Genomic DNA, 18,944 nt, shown 5'->3' with positions numbered 1-18,944 from the left:
ACTGGGCTTTGTTCCACCCCCTGAAGACCCTGCCTGAGGGTATGGTGGGGTGAGGGGAGAGGGAGCTGGTGGTGGAGGGTGTCATGGAAGGGGCCAAGCGGGGTGTGTGTGGATGTGGGAGCAGGCACACTTGAGAGCTTGCCCCAGACCCTAAGGGAGTCCTCCACAAACCACATCTGGATTCTAGGGGAGGAGCCTCAGAAACATACTCATGGGGTTGGGGACCAGGGGCTCAGCCTTGCCCCCTAGCTTCCAAGCCAAGGTATTCTCACAGCTGCATTTCTGCCCTTGCCTGCTCTCACCCCAAACACACACACACACACACAAAGACACAGACACAGACACACACACACACACACACACACACACACACACAGACACAGACACAGACACAGACACACACACACACACACACACACACACACAAAGACACAGACACAGACACAGACAGACACACACAGACACAGAAACACACACACACACACACACACACACACACACACACACAAAGACACAGACACAGACACACACACACACACACACACACACACACACACACACACACACACAAAGCAGCTTTCAGAGTTCCAGCAGTTTTCTACATGACTCCACCCACCAGGGTGACCAGTACAGCTGCCAGGATGGCCTTGGGTCTTCTGGCCCACCCTTCCAGGTCAAGCCGGCCACCCAAAAAGGGGCCTCCCAGGCTGACTCTGGTCCTGCTAGGGCAGTGCCTTGGTGGTGACCCAGAACCCTGAGCACACGGGAAGATTTCAAACCAAGTGAGACGACCACCCAACTCCATGAGACGCTAGGTCAAGCACGGAAGTCCCACCTGGCAGAAGGCCGCTCCTGGATGGACACAAGGCAAAAGGGCAGACAGCTGTGTGCACTGGTCAAGACTCCAGGGTCGGGGGCCTGAGTCCCTTGTCCCATGCTCCGATGATCTGATATTGAGATACGAGAAGAGAAGGGCTTCCTTCCAAAACCTTGGCCTCCATGGTGAAGTGAATTCAGGTGGATGCTGTCCCATATCACCAGAAGCAGGGACCACTGGGGGCCTGGGACTTCCACAACCTCGCCTCAACAGGCAGGGCGTCCAGGTCCCTGAGGTGGAGACAAGGACACATCAAAAGAAGAAACATTGCACCCACCTGCCCTCTTGCCTACCAAACCCTGGGCTCAGGCCCCCACCTTAACCGTCTCCTAGGCAGCACCAGGCAACCATTGTGACCTACGTCCACCTCTGTCACAATCCCTCTCCTCTGCACAGCCCTCCACCTCCCACCCCTAACCTCCCACCTCCCGACCCTACCCTACACCAACAACCAGGCACCACTCAGGAAACTTCTCTTTCTGTTCTCTAACTTCCCCAAGACCCTGTCAGGCATGGAACTCTCTGTATCTTCTATGGACACCCACCTACCTGTGGCAGGGCCTAGGCACACACAGGACTCAGCTCTCTCAACAGATTCAAGTGGACCGAGGACAGGTAACATCAAAGCTGAGGGACAAGAAGCAATTCTCGCTCTTAACTCCAGGATGCCTGCAGCACCCACCCACCCTGTCTGTCCTTATGGATGTCCCACAACATTCCAGGTGTCCTCACATAAAATTCCCTCCACAGGCACAGATCCATGGAACAGAAAAAAGTGTCCATAGACAGAGTGGATCTGCCCACCATCCTGCATGAAAAACAGCCACAAACTATAGAACACCCAACACCCCACAGGTAGATTCTCATTTGCTCTGGCCTCACTTTCTCTCTCTCCTCCTTCCCCCTCCCATTTCTCTCTCTCTCTCTCTCTCTCTCTCTCTCTCTCTCTCTCTCTCTCTCTTTCTCTCTCTGTGTCTCTCTGTCTCTGTCTCTCTCTCTGTCTGTCTGTCTCTTGCTCATTTATCTATCCTCCTCTACCTCCACCTCCACCTCTATCTCTGTCTTTCTCTGTCCCTCACTCCTATGTACATTCCCATCCCTGGTATCCAGGTTATCTAGGCCATGTTCAGTTGGGAAATGCTTTGCACTCCCAACAGGAAGTCTTCCTTCAATGAGCACTGAAAGTCTCCAGAGGCTCTCCTCCACACTGCTGACATCTTTCATGATGGAGCCTAGAAGAAAATAACTCTCCCTGCCACCTGGAGACAAGCCTGTCTATGCTCTTCCAAATCTCCCTCTCTACAAAGCCTCCTGGAGACATTTGCTGAGGCTAAAAAGGAATCTTCCTGGTGCCGGGGTGAGGGTGGAGGCCCTGACTTCCTAGACCTGCCTGGCAGGCCACTTCAAAGAATGGTCCTTCCACCTTCCTGATGGTTGCTACACAATGCTCTCATCCACCATGCTCCGGGACGCCCCTGAGGTCCAAACCACACACAGGATGCACCACTCCAAACCTTGTGCTCACCTGAGCTGGAGCTGAGAATGAAGCCCTAAAAGGCTTCCCTACATGCCATAGCTGGCCATGAGAACTCTTATACACTGAGCCTCTCAGGCACTGCTTACGGCTTCTCACAGGACTAGAACACAATAATGCCAGGTGTACACACACACACACACACACACACACACACACAATAGAGACATCACAGTTCTAGGACTTCAGATAGTGCCCTGTTATTTTCAGAGCCTTCTCTAAGTATTTTTCCTGCTGAGATGATGCCTGGACATGTGAGTGCAGGACAAGAGGCTTTCCGACCTTTGACCCTGGGAGTTCTCCCTGGGTTTAAGGCAAAGGGAGCTAGGCAGGAGAACACAAGAAGGAGTATGCTGACGGCCTGGTTGTCCTGCATGACACAGAGGAGGCTTGTCAGGGGAGGCAGGGACCATGAAACCTGGCCACCATGGTACCTAAGTTCTGCCTGGCCTCTTTGTGAGCACACCAATGTCGACGCTTCTACTGGGATTCACTTTGAGCCAGCACACTGCCTTACTGGGTACACACAACCAGCTTGCATAGGATGAGGATGGGGGGGCGGGGCTGGCAAACCACATGTAGGGATCAGGGGATGGGGCTCTGCAGCAGGAATCTTTTTGGACAGGTCTCAGTCCCTGAATTCCACCTGTAGCACAGCTTAAAGGGAAACCCTGTCAAAGGAACAAAAGGCAAGCCAGAGAGAAGGCCTGGCAGCCAGAGAGGAGAGAGATGTCAGGAGGAGTTAAATGGATGACAGACATTTGGCCAAGATGGCTAGCAACCAGGCCTGAGACCCTGAGCACCTCCCAGAGATGCAGGGCAGAGTTTGTGTGGTCTCCGGAAGTGAGCTGTGGTTACTGCTGGGGAGGTTCAGACAAAAGCTAGGGGGTCCCTGCGTGGCCTTGTGCACCACGGTAAGGGCAGGTGGGCCGGCACACGGGTAGGAAATTTGCCCAAAATGACCATGATGCAGCCCAGACTGCACAATCCCCTGCGGAGAAGTCCTTTCCTGCTGCCAGACATGGCGGCCACAGGACCCGGGAGGCTGTGCTTCCGTGAACCCCAAGCCAGCCACGTGTCGCCCGCCCGGAGCTGGTCCCCTGGATTCTGCTTCCTCCAGCTCTCTTGGGTCATGGAGAGGGCAAGAGAACAGCTTTGGTCCTGGGGGACCCAGGCGGGAGCCCTTCCCTAGCCGACCGGCCTCCCTTTCCAGGGAAGCACAGGGACTTGCTGGCAGCAATGGCAAACTGAATCCGCGTGATGGCAGCAGTGCACCGAGAATGCCAAGGGCCAAGGCAGAAGGGTGCACCCCCTCTGCCCTTGGCAAAGCCAAAGAAAAAATAAAAAAGCCAAAGCTAGTCTACAAAGCTCCAAGATGGAGGCCAACCACGTAGGCTAGGACTGGCCAGATGTGCCGCTCTAGGGCTGCTGCTAGGGATCGGAGGGTGTTCAGCAGGTGGGTATGTGGTGTGTAGATGGGGCTCACAGACCTTAACTGGTTCCTCCACTGTTTCCTCCAAGCACTGCACTTCCCTGAGACACTGGCTCTGTGCCAGCCCCTGAAGGCCCTACCTGAGGGTATAGTGGGGTGCGGGGAGAGGGGGCGGGTGGTGGAGGGTGTCATGTAGGGGGCCAAGTGGGGACTGTGTGGATGTGAGAGCAGGCACACTGGAGAGCGTGAGCCAGACCCTAAGGGAGTCATCTACAAACCACATGCCAATATGAACTATAGGGGAGGAGCCTCACAAACATATTCATGGGGTTGGGGTCCAGGGTCTGTGCATCTCCCCCTAGCAGGCAAAGCAGGATATTCTCACAGCTGCATCCCTGGACTCACCCCGCCTTCACCCCAGACACACAAACACACAGAGAAACACACACACACACACACACACACACACACACACACACACACACATCCACTGGCTGTCTACATGACTCCACCCACCAGGGTGACCAGTACAGCTGCCAGGATGGCCTTGGGTCTGCTGACCCAAGCTTCCAGGTCAAGGCAGCCAGACAAGAGGGTCCTCCCAGGCTGAACCCGGTCCTGCTAGGGCAGTGGATTGGTGGAGTCCTTGAACCGAGAGCACACGGGGAAGTGTGACAACAAAGGGAGATGACCACCCAACTCAATGGGACCCTAAGCCCAGCACGGGCTTCTCACCTGGCAGAAGGCTGTTCCCGGATGGACACAAGGAAAAGGCAGGCAGCAGTGGGCACTGGTCAGGGATCCAGGAACAGAGGCCTGAGTCCCCTCTTACAGGGTCCCATGGTGTAATCTTGAGATGGGAGAGGAGAAGGGCTTCCTTCCAAAACCTTGGCCTTGGTAGTGATGTGCATTCAGATGGAATTGCCCCACATCATTCGAAGCATGGACCACTGGGGGCCGGGGACATCCATAAACTCGCCTCAACAGGTAGGCCGTCCACGGCCCTGAGGTGGGGACAAGGACACATCAAAAGAAGAAACATTGCACCCACCTCCCCTCTTGCCTACCAAACCCTGGGCCCAGGCCCCCACCTTAACCGTCTCCTAGGCAGCACCAGGCAACCATTCTGACCTACCTCCAGCTCTGTCACAATCTCTCTCCTCTGCAAAGCCCTCCACCTCCCACCCCTCATCTCCTCCCTCCCAACCCTACCATACACCAACTACCAGGCACCACTCAGGAAACTTCTCTTTCTGTTCTCTAACTTCCCCAAGACCCTGTCAGGCATGGAACTCTCTGTATCCTCTGTGGACAACCACCTACCTGTGGCAGGGCCTAGGCACATACAGGACTGGGTTCTCTCAAGAGATTCAAGCTGACCAAGGACAGGCAACATAGAAGCTGAGGGACAAGAATCAATTCTCACTCTTAACACCAGGATGCCTGCAGCACCCACCCACCCCAGCATGCCCCTGAGCTCCAACCCACAAACAAAATGCACCACTCCAAACATTGTGCTCACCTGAGCTGGAGCTGAAGGGTGGAGCCCTAAAAGGCTTCCCCTACATGCCAACCTGTCCTTCCCCATCAACCTGGACCTGATCACAATAACTCTTATATACTGTGCCTCTCAGCCACCTCTTATGGACCCAAACAGGACTACACCACAATAAACCCAGGCACTCACAAACACCCAATACACACACACACACACACACACACACACACACACACACACACACACACAGCAGTTCTAGGACTCCAGATAGTGCCCTCTGTTAATTTCAGAGCCTTCTCTAAGTGTTCTTCCTGCTGAGATGATGTCTGTACAGGGGAGTGCAGGACAAGGGGCTTTCTGACCTTTGACCCTGGGAGTTCTCCCCGGGTTTAAGGCAAAGGGAGCTAGGCAGGAGAAGGCAGGAAGGAGTATGCGGTCTGCATGTGTGTCCAGAGGATGCTTGTCAGGGGAGGTAGGGGCTGTGAAACCTGGGCACCATGGTACCTAAGTCCTGTCTGGCCTGTTTCTGAGAGCCCTGAGTCCAAACCCTGCTCTGGATGCTTCTACTGGGATTCACGCTGAGCCACCACACTGCCTTACTGGGTGCACACACCCAGCTTGCATTGCATGATAATGGGGGGGGGGGCTCGTAGACCACTTGTAGGGTTCTGGGCATGTGGCTCTGGAGCAGGAACCTTCTCTGACAGGTCCCAGTTCCTGGATTCCACCTGTAGCACAGCTCAAGGGGAAACCCTGTCAAAGAAACAAAAGGCAATCCAGAGAGAAGACCTGGCAGCCAGAGAGGAGAGGGGCTGTCAGGACCAGTTAAATGGATGACAGACATTTGGCCACAGTGGCTAGCACCAGACCTGAGACCCTGAGCACCTCCCAGAGATGCTGGGCAGAGTTTGTGTGGTCTCCGGAAGTGAGCTGTGGGTACTGCTGGGGAGGTTCAGACAAAAGTTAGGGGGTCCCTGGGTGGCCTTGTGCACCACCGTAAATGCAGGCGCGCTGGCCATCTTGGAGGAAATTTCCTCAAAAAGACTATGATGCAGTCCAGGCTGCACAATCCCCTGTGGAGAGGTCCTCTGCTGCTGCCAGACATGGCGGCCATAGGACCCGGGAGGCTGTGCTTCTGTGACCTGCAAGCCAAGCCTCGTAGTGCCCGCCCGGAGCTGGTCACCTGGACCCTGCTTCCTCTTCCAGCTCACCTGGGTCATGGAGCTGACAAGAGAACCGCTTTGGTCCTGGGTACCCAGGTCAGAGCCCTTCCCTAAGCCGCTGGCCTCCACTTCCGGGGAAGCACAGGGACTTGCTGATGGAATCGGCAAACTGAATCCGCGTGATGGCAGCAGTGCACTGAGAATGCCAATGGACAAGGGCGAAGGGTGCTCTCCTTCCGTCCTTCCCAAAGCAAAAAAAAATAAAAAATAAAAAAATAAAAAAAATTTAAAAAGCCAGAGATTTCCTCCCAAGTTCCAATGTTGAGCCAACCATGTAGTCAGGGATTGGACACACATGAGGCTCTAGGGCTGCTGCTAGAGATCCCAGGGTGTTCACCGGCTGTGGGTTTGGTGGGCAGATAGAGGTTACCGACCTTAACAGGTTCCTCTATGCCCTGCACTGCCCTGAGACACTCAGCTTTGGGTGCATGCTGCCCATGAAGGCCCTGCCTGAGGGTATCACGAGGTACCTGGAGAGGGTGGTGGAGGGTGTGATGGAGGGGGCCAAGTGGGGAGTGTGTGGATGTGGGCACAGAAGCTCTTGAGAGCCCGCACCAGACCCTAAGGGAGTCTTCCACAAACCACATGCCAATCTGGAGTATAGGGGAGGAGCCTCAGAAACATGCTCCTGGATTTGGGGACCAGGAGCTGAGCGTCGCCCCCTAGCGGCCAAGCTAGGGTATTCTCACAGCTGCATCCCTGCCCTCGCCCCGCGGGAACCCCAAACACACACACACACACACACACACACACACACACACACACACACACACACACACAGCAGGTCTAGGACTCCACATACTGCCCTCTGTTAATTTCAGAGCCTTCTCCAAATATTCTTCCTGTTTAGATGGTGTCTGGACAGGGCAGTGCAGGACAAGGGGCTTTCCGACCTTTGACCCTGGGGGTTCTACCTGGTTTAAGGCAAAGGTGAGCTAAGCATGAGAACACAGGAAGGAGTATTCGGCCTGCATGTGTGTCCTGCATGACAGAGAAGAAGCTTCTCAGGGGAGCCAAGGGCCGTGAAACCTGGCCTCCATGGTACCTAAGTCCTGCATGGCCTGTTTGTGAGCACCCCTGAGACCGAACCCTGCTCTAGATGCTTCTACTGGGATTCACCCTGAGCCACCACACTGCCTTGAGCTCTGGGATCACTGGGTACACATAACCAGCTTGCACAGGATGATGATGGGGTGGGGGGTCCCGGACCAATTGTTGGATTCTGGAGATGTGGCTCTGGAGCAGGAACCTTTTCTGACAGGTCCCAGTCCCTGAATTCCACCTGTAGCACACCTCAAGTGGAAAGCCATTTGTAAAAGGAACAAAAGGCAAGCCAGAGAGAAGGCCTGGCAGCCAGAGAGGAGAGGGGATGGCAGGAGGAGTTAAATGGATGACAGACATTTGGCCACAGTGGCTACCAGCAACCAGGCCTGAGACCCTGAAAACCTCCCAAAGAGGCAGGGCAGAGTTTGTGTGGTCTCCGGAAGTGAGCTGTGGATACTGCTAGGGAGGCTCAAAAAAAGTTAGGGGCTCCCTGGGTGGCCTTGTGCACCAAGGTAAGGGCAGGCGGGTTGGCACTCTGGGGCGAAATTTCCCCACAAGGACACCAATGCAGCCCAGGCTGCACAATCCCCTGCGGAGAGGTCCTCTGCTGCTGCCAGACATGGCGGCAGTAGGATCCGGGAGGCTGTGCTTCCGTGAACCCGCAAGCCAAGCCTCGTGTCGCCTGCCTGGAGCCGGTCACCTGGACCCTGCTTCCTCCTCCAGCTATCCTGGGTCATGGAGCGGGCCAGAGAACCGCTTTGGTCCTGGGGGACCCAGGCGGGAGCCCTTCCCTAGCCAGCCGGACTCCATTTTTTGGGACGCACAGGGACTTGCTGGCGGAATTGGCAAACTGAATCCGCGTGATGGCAGCAGTGCACCGAGAATGCCAAAGGCCAAGGGCGAAGGGTGCTCTCCCTCTGCCCTTCGCAAAGCAAAAAAAAAAAATTAAAAAATTTAAAAAAAGTCAGCATTCTCCTGCCAAGCTCCAAGATGGAGGCCAACCATGTAGATAAGGACTGGACAGACATGAGGCTCTAGGGCTGCTGCTAGGGATCCCAGGGTGTTCAGTGAGTGGGGGTGTGGTGGGCAATGGAGGTTACCGACCTTAACAGGTTCCTCCATGCCCTGCACTGCCCTGAGACACTGGGCTTTGGGCACATGCCAGGCCATGAAGGCCCCCCCTGAGGGTATCATGTGGTACCTGGAGAGGGGGCGGGTGGTGGACGGTGTGATGGAGGGGGCCAAGTGGGGCGTGTGTGGATGTGGGCATAGAAGCTCTTTAGAGCCCGCACCAGACCCTAAGGGAATCCTCCACAAACCACATGCCAATCTGGACTATAGGGGAGGAGCCTCAGAAACATACTCATGGATTTGGGGATCAGGAGGTGATCGTCGCCCCCTAGTTGCCAAACCAGTGTATTCTCACAGCTGCATCCCTGCCCTCGCCCCGCCCTCACCCCAAACACAGAGACACAGACACACACACACACACACACACACACACACACACACACACAGATACACAGAGCAGCTTTCAGAGATCCAGCAGCTGTCTACATGACTCCACCCACCAGGGTGACCAGTACAGCTGCCAGGATAGCCTTGAGTCTGCTGACCCAAGCTTTCAGGTCAAGGGGCCTGGCAATGGGATGGTGGTGTCCCAGAACCGAGAGCACATGGGGAGGTGTGACAACAAGGGATACAACCACCCAAATCAATAGGACCCTAGGCCCAGCATGGGCTTCGCACCTGGCAGAAGGATGCTCCTGGACACAAGGGAAAAAGGCAGGCAGCTGTGTGCACTGGTCAGGGCTCCAAGTTGGGGGCCTGAGACCCGTGTCCCATGGTTCGAGGGTCTAACCTTGAGATAGGAGAGGAGAAGGGCTTCCTTCCAAAACCTTGGCCGCCATGGTGAAGTGCGTTCAGGTGGATGCTGCCCCACATCATCTAAAACAGGGAACACTGGGGTCAGGGATATCCACAACCTCGCCTCAACAGGCAGGCCAGCCAGGGCCCTGAGGTGGAGACAAGGACACATCAAAAGAAGAAACATTGCACCCACCTGCCCCCTTGCCTACCAAACCCTGGGCTCAGGCCCCCACCTTAACTGTCTCCTAGGCAGCACCAGGCAACCATTCTGACCTACCTCCACCTCTGTCACAATCCCTCTCCTCTGCACAGCCCTCCACCTCCCACCCCTAACCTCCCACCTCCCGACCCTACTCTACACCAACTACCAGGCACTACTCAGGAAACTTCTCTTTGTGTTCTCTAACTCCCCCAAGACCCTGTAAGACATGGAACTTTCTGTATCCTCTGTGGACACCTACCTACCTGTGGCAGGGCCGATGCACACACGGGATTCAGCTCTCTCAAGAGATTCAAGTGGACCGAGGACAGGTAACATCAAAGCTGAGGGACAAGAAGCAATTCTCACTCTTAACACCAGGATGCCTGCAGCACACACACACCCTGTCTCCTTATGAATTTCCAACAACATTCCAGGTGTCCTCACACAAAATTCCCTCCAGGGGCCCATACCTATTGAACAGAAAAATGTGTCCATAGACAGAGTGGGTCTGCCCACCAGCCTACATGAAAAAAACACCAACAATCACGAAAACACCCAACACCCCACAGGCAGATTCTCATTTGCTCTCGCCTCACTTTCTCTCTCTCTCAGTTTCTATCCTCCTCTACCTCCACCTTCACCTCTATCTCTGTCTTTCTCTAGACCTCCCTCCTATGTAAAGTCCCATCCATGGTATCCACGGTAGCTAGGCCATGTTCAGTTGGGAAATGCTTTGCACTCCCCAACAGGAAGTCTTCCTTCCATGAGCACTGAAAATTTCCACAGGCCCTCTTCCACAATGCTGACATCTTCCATGATGGAGCCTAGAAGAAAATCACTCTCCCTGCTACCTGGAGACAAGCCTGTCTATGCTCTTCCCAATCTCTCTATCTACAAAGCTTCCTGGAGACACTTGCTAAGGCTAAAAAGGGACCTTCCTGGTGCCTGGGTGAGGGGGGAGGCCCTGACTTCAAAGACCTGCCTGGCAGGCCACTCCAAAGGAGGGTCCCAAAAACTTTCCAGTGGTTCCTACACAATGCTCTCATCCACTATGTCCCGGCAAGCCCTGAGCCCCAAACACTACACATGAGGCACCAAACCTTGTGCTCACCTCAGGTGAGGTGAGGTGGACGTAGGTCAGAATGGTTGCCTGGTGCTGCCTAGGAGATGGTTAAGGTGGGGGCCTGGGCCCAGGGTTTGGTAGGGCAAGAGGGCAGGTGGGTGCAATGTTTCTTCTTTTGATGTGTTCTTGTCTTCACCTCAGGGACCTGGACGCCCTGCCTGTTGAGGCAAGGTTGTGGATGTCCCGGGCCTTATGGTCCCTGCTTCGCATGATGTGGGGCAGCATCCATCTGAACGCTCATCACTACCAAGGCCAAGGTTTTGAAAGGAAGTCCTTCTTCTCCCATCTTAGTATTAGACCATCGGATTTGGGACACGGGACTAAGGCCGCTGACTCTGCATCCCTTACAATCATACACAGCTGCCTGCCCTTTTGCCTTGTGGCCATCCTGGAGCGGCCTTCTGCAAGGTGGGAAGCCCAAGCTGGGTCTAGGGTCCCATTGAGTTGGGTGGTCGTCTCCCTTGGTGTAACACCTTCCATCCCACTGCCTTAGAAGAACCGGGTACAGCCTTGGAGGCCCCTCTTGCCGGGCCACCTTGACCTGGAAGCTTGGGTCAGCAGACCCAAGGCCATCCTGGCAGCTGTACTGGTCACCCTGGTGGGTGGAGTCATGTAGACAGCCACTGGATCTCTGAAAGCTGCTCTGTGTGTGTGTGTGTGTGTGTGTGTGTGTGTGTGTGTGTGTGTGTCTGTGTATGTGTCTGTGTGTCTGGGGTGAAGGCTGGGCTAGGGCAGGGATGCAGCTGTTAGAATACCCTGGTTTGGCAGCTAGGGGGCGATGCTCTGCCCCTGAACCCCAACCCCATTATTATGTTTCTTTGGCTCCTCCCCTATAGTCCAGATGTGGTTTGTGGAGGACTTCCTTAGGGTGTGGCTCAGACTCTCAAGTGAGCCTGCCCCCACATCCACACACTCCCCACTTGGCCCCATCCATGACACCCTCCACCACCTGCCCTCTCTCCCTGCACCCCACCATACCCTCAGGCAGGGCCTTCAGAGGCTGGCACAAAGCCAAGTGTGTCAGGGAAGTGCAGTGCATGGAGGTTACAGTGGAGGAAACCAGTTAAAGTTTGTTACCCCCATCTACACACCACACCCTCACCTTCTGCACACCACTGAATCCCTAGCAGCAGCCCTAGAGTGTCATGTCTGTCCAGTCCTAGCCTAGATGGTTGTCCTCCATCTTGGAGCTTTGGCTTTGTTTTTTTTTTTTTTTTTTTTTTTTTTTTTTTTTTTGGTTTTTAAAGGGCGGAGAGAGAGAGCACCCTTCGCCCTTAGCCCTTGGCATTCTCTGTGCCCTGCTACCATGCCGCGGATTCAGTTTGCCAATTCCGCCAGCAGGTCCCTGTGCTACCCTGGAAATGAAGGCGTGCCGCCTAGGGAAGGGCTCCCGCCTGGGTCCCCCAGGACCAAAGCGGTTCTCTGGCCCACTCCATGACCCAGGAGAGCTGGAGGAGGAAGCAGGGTCCAGATGACCATCTCTGGGCGGCGACACGTGGCTGGCTTGGGGTTCACGGAAGCACAGCCTCCCGGGTCCTGTGGCTGCCATATCTGGGAGCAGGAGAGGACCTCTCCACAGGGCATTGTACAGCCTGGGCTGCATGGGGGTGGTGGTGTGGAACTTTTCCTGCCTCCGTGCCAGCCCGCCTGCCCTTATGGTGGTACACAAGGCCACCCCGGGACCCCCTAGCTTTTGTCTGAGCCTCCCTAGCAGTATCCACAGCTCACTTCCGGAGACCACACAAACTCTGCCCTGCATCTCTGGGAGGTGCTCAGGGTCTCAGGCCTGGTTGCTAGCCACCTTGGCCAAATGTCTGTCATCCATTTATCTCCTCCTGCCATCCCCTCTCCTCTCTGGCTGCCTGGACTTCTCTCTGCCTTGCCTTTTGTTTCTTTTACAACTGGATTTTCTCTTGAGTTGTGCTACAGGTTGAATTTAGGCACTGGGACCTGTTAGAATAGGTTCCAGCTCCAGAGCCACATCCCCAGATCCCTGTAAGGGATCTGGAACCCTCAACCCCCCAATCATCATCCTATCCAACCTGATTGTTCGTACCCAGTATGGCAGTGTGGTGGCTCAAGGTGAATTCCAGTAGAAGCATCCAGAACAGGGTTTGGACTCAGGGGTGCTCACAAAGAGGCCAGGCAGGACTTAGGTACCACAATGGCCAGGTTTCACAGCCCGTGCTTCCCCTGACAAGCCTCCTCTGTGTCATTCAGGACACACATAGTCCTGTCTTCTCCTGCCTAGCTTCATTTGCATTAAACCCAGGAAGAACTCCCACCATCAAAGGTCCAAAAGCCCCTTGTCCTGCATTCTCATGTCCAGACATCATCTCAGCAGGAAGAATACATAGAGAAGGCTCTGAAATTAACAGAGGGCACTATCTGGAGTCCTACAACTGCTAAGCATGCAGGAGCGCTTTTGTGTATGTGTGTGTGTGTGTGTGTGTGTGTGTGTGTGTGTGTGTATACCTGGGATTATTGTGGCCCAGTACTGTGAGAAGTCATAGCAGTGCCTGAGAGGCACAGTATGTACGAGTTATGGTCGTCAGCTCTGGGATGTAGAGGAAGGACAGGTTTGCATGTAGGGAAGCCTTTTAGGCCTCCATCCTTCAGATCCAGCTCAGGTGAGTACAAGGTTTGGAGTGGTGCTTCGTGTGTGTGGATTAGGGCTCAGGGGCATGCCAGAGCGTGGTTGGTAAGAGCATTGTGTAGGAACCATTGGGAAGGTGGCAGTACCGTCCTTTAAAGTGGCCTGACAGGCAGGTCCATGAAGTCAGGTCCTCCACACCCACCCCCATCACCAGGAAGCTCCCTTTTTAGCCACAGCAAAAGTCTCCAGGAAGCTTTGTAGAGAGGGAGATTTGGAAGAGCATAGACAGGCTTGTCTCCAGGTGGCAGGGAGAGTGATTTTCTTCTAGGCTTCATCATGGAAGATGTCAGCAGTGTGGAGGAGAGCCTCTGGAGACTTTCAGTGCTCATTGAAGAAAGGCTTCCTGTTGAGGAGTGAAAAGCATTTCCCTACTGAACATGGCCTAGCTACCCTGGATACCAGGGATGGGACTGTACATAGGAGCGAGGGACAGAGAAAGACAGAGATAGAGGTGGAGGTGGAGGTAGAGGAGGATAGATAAATGAGAGAGAGAGAAAGTAAGGCGAGAGCAAATGAGAATCTGCCTGTGGGGTGTTGGGTGTTCTCTAGTTTGTTGGTGTTTTTTTTTTTTTTTTTTTTCATGCAGGCTGGTGGGCAGACCGACTCTGTCTGTGGACACTTTTTTCTGTTCCATGGGTCTGGGCCCGTGGAGAGAAATTTGTGTGAGGACACCTGGAATGTTTAGGGAAATCCATAAGGACACACAGGGTGGGTGTGTGCTGTAGGCATACTGGTGTTAAGAGTGAGAATTGCTTCTTGTCCCTCAGATTCTATGTTACCTGTCCTCGGTCCACTTGGAATCTCTTGAGAGAGCCGAGTCCTGTGTGTTCCTAGGCCCTGCCACAGGTAGGTGGGTATCCACAGAGGATACAGAGAGTTCCATGCCTGACAGGGTCTTGGGGAAGTTAGAGAACGGAAAGAGAAGTTTCCTGAGTGGTGCCTGGTATTTGGTGTAGGGTAGGGTCGGGAGGTGGGAGGTTAGGGGTGGGAGGTGGAGGGCTGTGCAGAGGAGAGAGATTGTGACAGAGGTGGACGTAGGTCAGAATGGTTGCCTGGTGCTGCCTAGGAGACGGTTAAGGTCGAGTCCTAGGCCCAGGGTTTGGTAGGGCAAGAGGGCAGGTGGGTGCAATGTTTCTTCTTTTGATGTATCTTGTCTTCACCTCAGGGACCTGGACGCCCTGCCTGTTGAGGCAAGGTTGTGGATGTGCCGGGCCTTATGGTCCCTGCTTCGCATGATGTGGGGCAGTATCCATCTGAACGCTCATCACTACCAAGGCCAAGGTTTTGGAAGGAAGTCCTTCTTCTCCCATCTTAGTATTAGACTATCGTATTTGGGACACGGGACTAAGGCCGCTAACTCTGCATCCCTTACAAGCATACACAGCTGCCTGCCCTTTTGCCTTGTGTCCATCCTGGAGCGGCCTTCTGCAAGGTGGGAAGCCCGAGCTGGGTCTAGGGTCCCATTGAGTTGGGTGGTTGTCTCCCTTGGTGTAACACCTTCCATCCCACTGCCTAAGAAGAACCGGGAACAGCCTTGGAGGCCCCTCTTGCCAGGCCACCTTGACCTGGAAGCTTGGGTCAGCAGACCCAAGGCCATGCTGGAAGCTGTACTGGTCACCCTGGTGGGTGGAGTCATGTAGACAGCCACTGGATCTCTGAAAGCTGCTGTGTGTGTGTGTGTGTGTGTGTGTGTGTGTGTGTGTGTGTGTGTCTGTGTGTGTGTCTGTGTGTGTGTCTGTGTGTGTCTGTGTGTCTGGGGTGAAGACTGGGCTAGGGCAGGGATGCAGCTGTTAGAATACCATGGTTTGGCAGCTAGGGGGCGATGCTCTGCCCCTGAACCCCAACCCCATTATTATGTTTCTTTGGCTCCTCCCCTATAGTCCAGATGTGGTTTGTGGAGGACTTCCTTAGGGTGTGGCTCAGACTCTCAAGTGAGCCTGCCCCCACATCCACACACTCCCCACTTGGCCCCCTCCATGACACCCTCCACCACCTGCCCTCTCTCCCTGCACTCCACCATACCCTCAGGCAGGGCCTTCAGGGGCTGGCACAAAGCCAAGTGTGTCAGGGAAGTGCAGTGCATGGAGGTTACAATGGAGGAACCAGTTAAAGTCTGTTACCCCTATCTACACACCACACCTTCACCTTCTGCACACCACTGAATCCCTAGCAGCAGCCCTAGAGTGGCATGTCTGTCCAGTCCTAGCCTAGATGGTTGTCCTCCATCTTGGAGCTTTGGCTTTTTTTTTTTTTTTTTTTTTTTTTTTTTTTGCGTTGTGAAGGGCGGAGAGAGAGCACCCTTCGCCCTTGGCCCTTGGCATTCTCGGTGCCCTGCTGCCATCCCGCGGATTCAGTTTGCCAATTCCGCCAGCAGGTCCCTGTGCTACCCTGGAAATGGAGGCGTGCCGCCTAGGGAAGGGCTCCCGCCTGGGTCGCCCAGGACCAAAGCAGTTCTCTGGCCCGCTCCATGACCCAGGAGAGCTGGAGGAGGAAGCAGGGTCCAGGTGACCGGCACCCGGCGGGCGGGCGACACGTGGCTGGCTTGGGGTTCATGGAAGCACAGCCTCCTGGGTCCTGTGGCCCTCATGTGTGGGAGCAGGAGAGGACCTCTCCGCAGGGGATCGTGCAGCCTGGGCTGCATGGGGGTGGTTGTGTGGAACTTTTCCTGCCTCCGTGCCAGCCTGCCTGCCCTTAGGATGGTGCACAAGGCCACCCAGGGACCCCCTAGCTTTTGTCTGAGCCTCCCTAACAGTATCCACAGCTCACTTCTGGAGACCACACAAACTCTGCCCTGCATCTCTGTGAGGTGCTCAGGGTCTCAGGCCTGGTTGCTAGCCACCTTGGCCAAATGTCTGTCATCCATTTATCTCCTCCTGCCATCCCCTCTCCTCTCTGGCTGCCTGGACTTCTCTCTGCCTTGCCTTTTGTTTCTTTTACAACTGGATTTTCTCTTGAGTTGGGCTACAGGTTGAATTTAGGCACTGGGACCTGTTAGAATAGGTTCCAGCTCCAGAGCCACATCCCCAGATCCCTGTAAGGGATCTGGAACCCTCAACTCCCCAATCATCATCCTATCCAACCTGATTGTTCGTACCCAGTATGGCAGTGTGGTGGCTCAAGGTGAATTCCAGTAGAAGCATCCAGAACAGGGTTTGGACTCAGGGGTGCTCACAAAGAGGCCAGGCAGGACTTAGGTACCATAGTGGCCAGGTTTCACAGCCCGTGCTTCCCCTGACAAGCCTCCTCTGTGTCATTCAGGACACACATAGTCCTGTCTTCTCCTGCCTAGCTTCATTTGCATTAAACCCAGGAAGAACTCCCACCATCAAAGGTCCAAAAGCCCCTTGTCCTGCATTCTCATGTCCAGACATCATCTCAGCAGGAAGAATACTTAGAGAAGGCTCTGAAATTAACAGAGGGCACTATCTGGAGTCCTACAACTGCTAAGCATGCAGGAGCGCTTTTGTGTAGGTGTGTGTGTGTGTGTGTGTGTGTGTGTGTGTGTGTGTGTGTGTGTGTTTGTGTGTGTATACCTGGGATTATTGTGGCCCAGTACTGTGAGAAGTCATAGCAGTGCCTGAGAGGCACAGTATGTACGAGTTATGGTCGTCAGCTCTGGGATGTAGAGGAAGGACAGGTTTGCATGTAGGGAAGCCTTTTAGGCCTCCATCCTTCAGATCCAGCTCAGGTGAGTACAAGGTTTGGAGTGGTGCTTCGTGTGTGTGGATTAGGGCTCAGGGGCATGCCAGAGCGTGGTTGGTAAGAGCATTGTGTAGGAACCATTGGGAAGGTGGCAGTACCGTCCTTTAAAGTGGCCTGACAGGCAGGTCCATGAAGTCAGGTCCTCCACACCCACCCCCATCACCAGGAAGCTCCCTTTTTAGCCACAGCAAAAGTCTCCAGGAAGCTTTGTAGAGAGGGAGATTTGGAAGAGCATAGACAGGCTTGTCTCCAGGTGGCAGGGAGAGTGATTTTCTTCTAGGCTTCATCATGGAAGATGTCAGCAGTGTGGAGGAGAGCCTCTGGAGACTTTCAGTGCTCATTGAAGGAAGGCTTCCTGTTGAGGAGTGAAAAGCATTTCCCTACTGAACATGGCCTAGCTACCCTGGATACCAGGGATGGGACTGTACATAGGAGCGAGGGACAGAGAAAGACAGAGATAGAGGTGGAGGTGGAGGTAGAGGAGGATAGATAAATGAGAGAGAGAGAAAGTAAGGCGAGAGCAAATGAGAATCTGCCTGTGGGGTGTTGGGTGTTCTCTAGTTTGTTGGTGTTTTTTTTTTTTTTTCATGCAGGCTGGTGGGCAGACCGACTCTGTCTGTGGACACTTTTTTCTGTTCCATGGGTCTGGGCCCGTGGAGAGAAATTTGTGTGAGGACACCTGGAATGTTTAGGGAAATCCATAAGGACACACAGGGTGGGTGTGTGCTGTAGGCATACTGGTGTTAAGAGTGAGAATTGCTTCTTGTCCCTCAGATTCTATGTTACCTGTCCTCGGTCCACTTGGAATCTCTTGAGAGAGCCGAGTCCTGTGTGTTCCTAGGCCCTGCCACAGGTAGGTGGGTATCCACAGAGGATACAGAGAGTTCCATGCCTGACAGGGTCTTGGGGAAGTTAGAGAAAGGAAAGAGAAGTTTCCTGAGTGGTGCCTGGTATTTGGTGTAGGGTAGGGTCGGGAGGTGGGAGGTTAGGGGTGGGAGGTGGAGGGCTGTGCAGAGGAGAGAGATTGTGACAGAGGTGGACGTAGGTCAGAATGGTTGCCTGGTGCTGCCTAGGAGATGGTTAAGGTGGGGGCCTGGGCCCAGGGTTTGGTAGGGCAAGAGGGCAGGTGGGTGCAATCTTTCTTCTTTTGATGTGTTCTTGTCTTCACCTCAGGGACCTGGACACCCTGCCTGTTGAGGCAAGGTTGTGGATGTCCCAGGCCTTATGGTCCCTGCTTCGAATGAGGTGGGGCAGCATCCATCTGAACGCTCATCACTACCAAGGCCAAGGTTTTGGAAGGAAGTCCTTCTTCTCCCATCTTAGTATTAGACCATTGGATTTGGGACACGGGACTAAGGCCGCTGACTCTGCATCCCTTACAAGCATACACAGCTGCCTGCCCTTTTGCCTTGTGTCCATCCTGGAGCGGCCTTCTGCAAGGTGGGAAGCCCGAGCTGGGTCTAGGGACCCATTGAGTTGGGTGGTCGTCTCCCTTGGTGTAACACCTTCCACCCCACTGCCTTAGAAGAACCGGGTACAGTCTTGGAGGCCCCTCTTGCCGGGCCACCTTGACCTGGAAGCTTGGGTCAGCAGACCCAAGGCCATGCTGGAAGCTGTACTGGTCTCCTTGGTGGGTGGAGTCATGTAGACAGCCACTGGATCTCTGAAAGCTGCTGTGTGTGTGTGTGTGTGTGTGTGTGTGTGTCTGTGTGTGTGTCTGTGTGTGTGTCTGTGTGTGTCTGTGTGTCTGGGGTGAAGGCTGGGCTAGGGCAGAGATGCAGCTG

The 18,944-nt window shown here is 54.5% G+C and overlaps 1 protein-coding gene and 2 long non-coding RNA genes across 7 annotated transcripts in view; 1 reads left to right on the top strand and 2 right to left on the bottom strand.

The window, feature by feature from the left end:
• Positions 1–18,944, bottom strand: part of LOC131901287 (uncharacterized) — a 180,242-nt gene that overhangs the window by 13,384 nt on the left and 147,914 nt on the right. The window lies entirely within an intron of this gene.
• On the bottom strand, positions 532–9,674 carry LOC131901283 (uncharacterized). Of its 5 annotated transcripts, none has more exons than XR_009376453.1 (4): positions 9,358–9,628; positions 5,167–5,244; positions 4,579–4,847; positions 1,419–1,504 (listed from the first exon to the last, which is right to left on the bottom strand). XR_009376453.1 is itself a non-coding variant. In XM_059252494.1 (3 exons), exons 1-3 carry the CDS (start codon positions 9,659–9,661, stop codon positions 812–814), a joined length of 678 nt encoding a protein of 225 aa, XP_059108477.1. In that variant the 5' UTR covers positions 9,662–9,674; the 3' UTR covers positions 532–811. The 5 variants fall into 5 exon arrangements, 1 of the variants encoding a protein (XP_059108477.1); XR_009376454.1 differs by lacking the exon at positions 9,358–9,628 and adding an exon at positions 6,553–6,720 and having other exon boundaries at positions 5,163–5,244; XR_009376452.1 differs by lacking the exon at positions 9,358–9,628 and adding an exon at positions 6,553–6,707.
• Positions 10,875–18,102, top strand: LOC131901286 (uncharacterized). The gene is made up of 4 exons (XR_009376456.1): positions 10,875–11,210; positions 14,226–14,304; positions 14,624–14,890; positions 17,935–18,102. It is a non-coding gene; the product is annotated as an uncharacterized LOC131901286 (long non-coding RNA).

This window comes from Peromyscus eremicus, unplaced genomic scaffold (assembly GCF_949786415.1).
Source record: "Peromyscus eremicus unplaced genomic scaffold, PerEre_H2_v1 PerEre#2#unplaced_70, whole genome shotgun sequence".
Lineage (NCBI taxonomy): Eukaryota > Metazoa > Chordata > Mammalia > Rodentia > Cricetidae > Peromyscus > Peromyscus eremicus.
The sequence above is the reverse complement of the archived record's forward strand: the minus strand, read 5'-3'. Positions and strand labels throughout refer to the sequence as shown.